Raw genomic sequence first — 9160 nt, 5'->3', positions numbered from 1 at the left:
CCATTAGCCACTTTGACAAAAAGCCTTTCTGTTGGATTAGATGGTAGATGAACCCTTTGAACAACAGATGGGTCCATGAAATTATGTGTACTTCCCGTATCAATCAGGATAACTACTGCTCTTCCATAAATGTGCCCCACAAACCTCATTGTTTTTGGGTTTGGTGATCCAGATAATGCATGGATGGATATTCCGGGTTCTAAATCCACTATAAGTGTTTCTTCCTTAGACTTGCCAGCATTCTCGTTTGCAACTTCAGATTTCGGCACCTCGTCATCACTTGATTCATCACACTCCATGATAAATAGTCTAGCTGACTTGCACTTATGCCCCTGAACCCATTTGTCATTACAATTATAACAAAGCCCTTTATCCCGTCGCTCTTTCATTTGGCTTAGTGATAACCTCTGTATTGGAACAATGGCCCTTTTTTCATGTGGGTTCGAAGGTCCAATAGCCAAATGAGTAGGAACAGACCCTACTTTTGCTGTTCTCCTAAGGGCAGCAACATTCTCTTCTTGCATTTTTGTTAAACCAAAAGCAATATGTAAATTTGAAGGATTTAACATACATACCATAAACCGAATATCTTCCCGCAACCCACTTAGGAAACAACTGAGTTTGTAAGACTCAGCCAGTCCTCTAAGTTGGTTTGAAAGAGCCTCAAATTGGCTCTTATAATCTTCCACTGTTGAAGTTTGCTTTAGCCGAATAAGAGCTTCCATAGGATCTTCATAAGGTGATGAACCAAACCTTGTTTGAAGTACACGTACAAATCCTTCCCAACTACTAATTCCCCCTGCTGCTTCAATGTCCTGGAACCAAACCAAGGCCTTCCCTTCCATATGGAAGGATGCTAATAAGACTCTATGATGCAGATTGGTTTGATGATAATTGAAGAATCGATTAGCTCGATAGACCCACCTATTGGGATCTTCTCCATGAAATTTAGGAAAATCCAACCGCATTGCGCGAGTCTGAATCCCTCCATTATCTTCAAAAAGAGGATTAGTCATTTGTTGTGTAGATCCTTCTGGATCACCAGAATTATGCACAGTCTTCATCTATACCAATGTCTTCACATTCGAGGCAACCACTTCTAATTGATGGGCCAACCCTTCAACCATTTGTTGCAAAGAATTATGATTTTGCTGATACTACTCTTGATTTTGTTTGACAGTTGCCAAAGATTCTGCAAGCTGGGAATATCTGGTACTTGCACCCTCAGCCATTGGAACTTGGCTCTGATACCAATTGTCAAGTACAACTAGAAAAAAGAGTAGGATTAATTCGAGGAAATCCACAGCCTCCAATATTTCACTGATTGCAAATGTTTTTCGATGTCTTTCATATTAACAAGAAGAATTTAAATACAACTGGAATAACAACTGACCGGATTATCAGCACTTAAAAATAGCATAACTACTAATGCTGATATTCAGCTAACAACCTAAGCTGAAGACCTATTTTTAAGCTAAAATACTTGGCTGTAATTTAACAGATTAGAAACAAATCTTAACCTGATGCCACGTATAATTATTGGATTCAATATCAAACTCAACTGGACTCTAGACTTAACTAATTAAATAATAAGCAATAAATATTGGGGTCCTTATGTAGACCATAATCCAACACTGGTGACATGACATTGTGCACATAACAAATTTAGGGTCTTAGTCTCATCAACACCCTTGTAATATCTCTTTTTGCCCCTTTAGTTAATTCATTAGCGACGAGAAGTCCCACCTCAACCCTTTATTCTATCCCATCAAGGAAACCAACTACAAGATCAATTATGGCATTGATGTTTTTTAAAATACATCATCCATTAGTCCATGGGGTTTAAACACCGATGTTGCGGTCATAATAGGCATTGTAAATGGTTTTTTGGTGATTTTTGGTGGGATAATTTTGAAAAAAAAAGAGACATTTAAGGGTTTGTGGTTTTGTATTTGGGTTTGGATTTGGTGAGATGAGATCGGGGAATAGCGAGAATAATGTGATTATGGATGATGGTGATAGAGATAAAGGTAATAGTGTAGGAGGATTGAATGACATGTTATTTGGAGAGTCAATTTTATATTTGATTTTTCTTGAAATGGTTGCTTATAACAAGGATTGGTTACGGGCAAAGCTTTAATATGGATACTAGTTTCATCTAGGTATGTTAAAAAGTTTGATTTTTTGTTTTTTTGTGTTTTTTAGTTTTAGTTTGGGATTTTAAGATTTGGATGCAATGTTGTTTTAGTTATAGTTTTGTGGGTAATTTTTGGGTTGTTGTGTGTTTTGTAATTGGATTTTGAATTACTAGTTAAATGGTAGTGTATAACTTTTTATTAGATAGCATATAAAATTATAAGTAATTTGTTTTAGCTCATATATGTATTGTGGTTGGGTTTTTAGTTTTCATGGTTGATTTGTGTCAACTTTTCAGATTTATGACCTATTTTTTCAAGTTGAGATTAATAATTATGATTGAAATGATATTTTTGTTTCACCTTAAATGTTTAGAAGTTGTCTTTTTCTTTTAGAATATTTTATAGTTTAGTTGGGATTACACTTTGCCTTTATAATTTTGAAATTTATGCAACTTTTAAATTTAGATGAAAAAACAAATATACACTCATATAATATATAATATAGCACAAACACCCACAAATAATATATCAATTAAATAAAATTTCTTTTAATTTCTTTCTTTTCTAAAGATGAACACAATTTCTAAACCCAAATCAAAATCTAATAAATATCCTTTGACTTGTTATTTTTCCCTTGTTAAATAGAAAATAAATCAAAATCCTCTTTTAATCAAAACCAAAAGATTTGTGTGGTGATTATGGAGAAGATGGATGGGGAGAGAGATGGGGGAGGTGGGGAAGATAAGGGAAATTGTTGTTTTCTATTGGTGTTTTTGCAGCAAGTATGGTGGTGTCTAGTGGATTGCAAAATGTTTGCGAGAGAAACGGAAAAGAGAGAGATAGATGAAATGGAAATTGTTGGTCGGAGTTGGTGTTTTTGATGAACAATATGGTGAAGGTTGGTAGCTAGGGTTTTATGTTTTGAAAGGCGAGGGAGAATTTTTCTTTTCTTAGTAGTTTCTCTTTTTTTTTTTTATGTAACTTGAGTGATATTTTTTTATTTATTTTAAAGGTTTTTTAATTATTATTTAGAATATAACAACAATTCTATTAGATAATTTGTTTTTTTATTGATTGTTTTGAGGCATGTTAATGAAGATATAAAATATTATATAACTTCTAAACTATAAACTATAAACTATAACTTCTAAAACTATAAAAGCACAGTTTGATTAATACTAAACTATAGAAGAGTGAGATAATATTTTTTTTTTCTTTTCATGAAGTAGATCCATTTTTTAAGTAACTCATATAGATTCCCAAACTTTTAATTTAAGATAGTATCTCATGAAAAAAATTTAACACTAAAAAAAAATTCTAAAATAAGTCTAAACAATTTTTTTTTGTTAGTTTTCGTTTGCAATTTAACTTTTTTCTTGAAACACTTCTATTCATTGATCAAGGATCACATTGGAACTACCTAAAAACTAGATGACAACTTTGCAAAAATTTAAACCATAGAAGCCATAGTGAATGTTACTAAATTAAATAAGGGCTAAAGTATAATTTCTTTTAAACAAATAATGAAAATAAAAATCCAAAAAACTCATTTTTTTTAATTATTATTTTAGATGTTTTGAGGTTAAACAAACAAAAAATTAGAATTTGAGATTCTAAAATAGTCACTTTCTTGATTTATATACAAAGGAAGCTAGGTTAGTCTTGACTCGGCTTACCATGCATCTTTCCAATATTTTTTATTTATTTATTTAATATATATATATATATATTTATATATATTACATAATCAATTTCTCATAAAATCAAATCATAATGATAATACTTTTAAAATGCATAATAATAACATAGTTTTCTTATATATATATATATTCAATAAAATTTGAGCTATACAGTGGGAAAAAAAATATAATTATTTACATTCAAAGTCTCGAGCTTTGTTTGAGTACTGATGAAACATACAATTACTAAGCTATAAAAGTGAAAGAGTTATTTCAACCATTAGATTTAATTAAAATTTTGTGCTGAAATTTTAGTTTTAGACATTCTTAAGTTGATTCCTTCATTGTGACATAAAATTAAAATTGAGAACTACACGAAGCTCGAGAATCACGTATTAATGCATGCCATTGAAGTGAAAAGGAAGATCGTGTTAGAGTTCTCGGGGCAACATTTATTTTTGTCAAAGATCTATGTAATCTGTTCATCTTCCCAAAATTCTTAATTCCTTTACCTTCCTTTCCTCTCTTGGCAGCTTCACCCATATTTTGTAGAGTAGACCAGGAGGATATATGGACAGCTTCAACAAGAAAGAACCAGGAAGATATATTCTGAATTGTGACCCAATAAAGCAAGAAGTGCTGGACAATATAAGAGAAAAAAAATAACTCTCAAGAGCTAGATGACATGTAAATTTGAAGGAGAGAGAAAGCAGAGAATGCTATTTGATCAGATTTTATCCAGGTTTAGCCGGATCAACCCTAGATTTAATAGGGTTAACCTTCAAATTGGCTCGAAATAAAACCCTGACTATACTTAGGTTACAGTCAGCAGGTTAGTGAATTGATTCGCGAGGCTGAGCCAAATTTGATAACCATGCTCCATAGTGTTCTTCAAACAGACTTCTTGACTTGGCATTAAAGTTGATAGAGTGCTTTCGAAAAAAGAAACTCAATTAAACTCTGATAAATTGGTTTCCAACAGGCTGTAACAGGGAGCTACTACAAGTTTACAGATAATTGCAAGTCTGTATTCGAATATTTGACTGAAAGAAAGACCATGGAAGATCAAAATAGAAAGTTGGTGGCAGGCAGCAACCTAGAATGCCATTATATAACTGTTTACATGACAATAAGATCTTGAACAATTTAGACTTAAAGAGTGAGAGGCAGAGTGAAAAACAGAGTGAATTGTGCCAGTTTGGACACCTTTGTTCCTTCACTAGTATTCAATAACGCCATTCCACTGAGTCCCACCATTTTTTTGGATATGCCTTGACTTTTATTTTTTGAAGACAAGGAAGGGGAAGCGAGATCGGTATACTCTTTAGCTTCAGACAGTCAACTGCATTGATTTCTTCAAGGGAACTACAGATCATTACATCATTACAAATGATTTGCAGTTCTGGTAAGCATATCAATGTCAAAAGCTTCAACTTTGGGAGACTGATGCCAGTGCCGCTATCAGCAGAAGTGTTGCTTAAACTAAAACTGCTTTCTTCACTCATGATTCCTCCTCCTCCTACTATTATCGTCTCCATTTTGTTGCAATTGACGACTTCAATCACTTCTAGGTTTTGTAGGTTTGGCAGCACGCCAGCAGGGAACAGCTCCTTCATACTTGGACACCCGAATATCTTACATGTTTTGAGACTGGAAAAGGTACCGTTGGATGGAAATGGTGGTGGAGGAGCTCTTTGTCTGCTAAAGAGGCCACACAAGTTTTTCAAAGTGCTAAGACACAAAGTCTCAAGGCTTTGGAGTGTATCGGCGGAGATCCTGGACAACAAAAGCAAGCACTCTATTCCATTACAATCCCAAATTACCAAGGATTTTAGTTTTATTGCATGTTTCATTGAAGAAACAGCACATAAGCTCGTCATGTCGTGACATTGCACAATTTCCAGGGCTTGAATGGTTTCTGGAAGTGTCACAAAATCTGCTTCTTGGTTGATACTGCAGTTACACAACCGAACTGTATTATTTAACTTCGTCTTGTGTATTCCAGAAAGAGAAGGAACCGCAGGTCCTACTATAAAATAGTAAGCTCTCGGTGGCTGTGTATCTTCCCAAGACTTGACATACTTGCTAAAGTCAATCAGATCACAAAAATTGCATTCCAAAGCTTCCAACCTCTTCAAGCATGCTACTTCCTCTCCTTTAAGGGTCACCTGAGTTTCCGATGACAAGAGAACTCTGAGAACTTGCAGACGGCAGAGTTTAGGTAATATCCCAGCAGACAACTGTTTTAGTCTAGTATGACTGAGGTCAAGATACCTAAGATTGGACAACAATTTCATGCCTTCAGGCAATTCTTCAAGTTGTGTGTAAACCAGGTCCAACTTCTTCAATGCTGTAAGCTTTGCTAATGTTGGTACTTGCCTCAGCTGTTGACACCTCCTGAGTAATAATGAAGTGAGGCACACCAGATTAGATATGGAGCCTGGCAAACTTCTAATACCTGTATTAGAAAGATCAAGAACTGCAAGTCCATTCAATTGTGTGAAAAAAGAACCTTCAATCGACCGCAGCATGTAATTTTGAGATAACAATAAAGTAGAAAGATTGGGACATCTTGGTGAATAGCTAGCAGGAATTTCAGTAATGTAATTTTTCATTAAGGAAACTCGCACTAGATCCTCTGTCCATTTCTCTATGTCCGGTAATTTCTCTAACTGTGCACCAGATTCAACCATGGCTTGAGAGTTCACTTTCTGTATTTTGATGGCCATATCCCTAACCAGGGTATTCATTCGGACGCATCTATAACCTTCCCGTGTAAAACTTTCTATTAAGCAGGCATTTTCAAGTTTATTAAGCATGGCATGGCCCTTATCAGATTCTGCTTGTCTGCTCTTCCTTTTTGCAACGATTCCCTCGACGATCATATACTCTACTAAGTCCTCTCTACTGATTCCGGAATCTACAGGAAACAATGCACAGTATAAGAAAGCTTGTTGCAATGCTGAATCGTTCAAGTTCATATAACTGAACTCTATTATCTTGAATATATCAGCCTCCATGTCACCCTTCCCAGTTTTTGACTCTCTTAATTTCTCCAATGCATTCCTCCACTGACCTATATCATCCACTTGCCTCATGCTTCCTGCCATTGTTATTATCCAAAGTGGCAAACCAGTACATTCCTTTGCAACAGATTTTGCAATCTCTGTAACTTCTGAAGGAAGTTCAACATTAAGACCAAGTTTCTCAATAAACAAAGTCCAAGCTTCATCCTCGCTAAGTGGCTCCACTTTTATTTTCACCTCGCAGCACATCTGTCTACAAACTCTTAATGATCTACTAGTCAGAATCAACTTGCATCCATCGACTCCAACAGGTACGCCCACCTTCTCTGGAGAAAAATGATTCCACAAATCATCTAGAATGAGAACAAATTTCTTTTTCGCAATCAATCCATTTGACAATTTCACAGCTCTTTTCTTCTCATCCTCTTCATTTGAAAGATCTAAATCAACAGCTTTGGCGATGAGATTCTGCAATTTATAAATGCTGAAATCGTGCGTTACAGTAATCCAAAAAACATTCTGGAAAGAGCTTGGTCTTTGTAGAAGCTGATCATTGATATATCTCAACAATGACGTTTTGCCAACACCGCCTATCCCGTAAATACCAATACTTAAGACATCATCCTTCATTAACCACGACCAGATCTCACTTACATTTCTTTCAAAAGCACGACCCACTAGCTCTGTTGTCTGAAATGCTTTTCCTTTAGCTGGATGCGCTTCACTCACTTCAGGAGCTCTCCCTTGATCGATAATCACAATCTCTCCTCCAGTCATACTGTCTACCCAATTTACTAATTCTATACCTGAAAGATTTCCACCTTCTACCAGTTGATGTAATCTCTGAGCTGCCATTGGTGTCATTTCTACATCTCTCACTGGATTTGGAACTAGCACATCATTACTTGAACTTGACATGGGTTTACGTCTTTTCTTGCCACCTTGAATTGCTAGACAGGCTGCCTCTTTAACATCATCAGGCACTCGATTACATATGCTAATGCCAAGCCCTTTAATTCCTGATAAATGTGATTTAATCCTAGTAACTGAAGTGCGCGCTGCAAATTCAAACTCACAAAACTTACAGGCGAAACCATTATTTTTCTTCTCAACATAATTCCAAAATCCATCAACCATTTTCTTTTTCTTAGGCCCTGCATCCACAAAAATGATTACAGTAATTGATAACAGAAAGAAATACTATTAAAAAACCAGCAATCTAGCTACGACCACATAATTTGGAAAATTCTTAACTTAAATCTTCTCCAAATTAATTAATTTTGGAATTTTGTTTGTCAATTTTTATAGTTTGAGATACATATATGAATTGCACGATTTTGGCTCAATGATATTCTTTAACTGGCAAATGAAAGTACAAGAAAAAAAAAAAAACTGGGATAGTAGACTTGTCGTAAATAAATACATGGGGATAATGTGTTTTAAATCATCAACTAATCAAATCAAGAACAAAAATCTTTTACCACTACGTACAACGACAAGTAAAATGAAACTGTATGAATTGAATGACAAACCATTATAATGAAGGAACAGAATAGGTAGCTAACCTGACCAGAAAAGACTTTCTGCGGAAGAGTTAAAGAATCACAAAAAGAAATCCTGGGAGAAAACGAAGCACAGACGAGAATCAATGGTTTAGCAGAGCCATTCAGGGTAGCGTAGGAGAAAGGCGATGGAAGGCCTTGTTAGGCAGCCACTTGTGAATCATAAAATGTCAACGGTTAAAAAAAAAATTGTACAAAAAAAAATTAAAGAATAATACTTTAGTCTTAAAAAAAAAAAAAACTAGAGTCAGAAAAATGAAAACAAAATTTTATTGTTCAAATGATTTTATACAAAAAAAAAAATGAAAGACTAATTTTTCAAATTTATAATGAGTTTTGAAGAGAAAAAAACCTTAGAGGTGGTCCTTTACATGCAAGCATGTTTTAGCCATATAAAAAATTAAAATTATTTTTTTAATATTTTTATATTTAGTTAGTGTCATAAATTTGAGTTTTATTGCAAATATAATATAAATATTTTTTTGAGTTAATAATATAATATTTTATGATAATTTTCAATTTTAAAAAATAAAAATAATATTCTATAATTAGATTATCACAAATAAAAAAATATTAAGATTTTAACTTGGATATTTTTTGTCATGCCGGACTTATAAAGATCTAATTTATTTTTTTATTTTAATTTTATATCACGTGTTGCTAGCTAGATGAATTAATCTAAATTGATTTGAAACTTTTTTTTCTTGGTTTTTTATGAGATATATTTTTTTTAATTTTAATATTTTACATTAAGT

General features: G+C 33.9%; 1 protein-coding gene across 2 annotated transcripts; it reads right to left on the bottom strand.

Annotated features, from left to right (window-relative positions):
• Positions 1-4755: 4755 nt before the first annotated feature.
• On the bottom strand, positions 4756-8580 carry LOC105129169 (probable disease resistance protein At4g27220). Of its 2 annotated transcripts, XM_011031122.1 has the most exons (3): positions 8409-8580; positions 7837-7997; positions 4756-7663 (listed from the first exon to the last, which is right to left on the bottom strand). In XM_011031122.1, exons 2-3 carry the CDS (start codon positions 7971-7973, stop codon positions 5044-5046), a joined length of 2757 nt encoding a protein of 918 aa, XP_011029424.1. In that variant the 5' UTR covers positions 7974-7997; positions 8409-8580; the 3' UTR covers positions 4756-5043. The 2 variants fall into 2 exon arrangements, with proteins under 2 accessions (XP_011029424.1, XP_011029423.1); XM_011031121.1 differs by having other exon boundaries at positions 4756-7997.
• Between the last annotated feature and the right edge of the window lie 580 nt (positions 8581-9160).

Source organism: Populus euphratica, unplaced genomic scaffold (assembly GCF_000495115.2).
Source record: "Populus euphratica unplaced genomic scaffold, PopEup_1.0 scaffold86.1, whole genome shotgun sequence".
NCBI classification, from domain to species: domain Eukaryota; kingdom Viridiplantae; phylum Streptophyta; class Magnoliopsida; order Malpighiales; family Salicaceae; genus Populus; species Populus euphratica.
The sequence above is the reverse complement of the archived record's forward strand: the minus strand, read 5'-3'. Positions and strand labels throughout refer to the sequence as shown.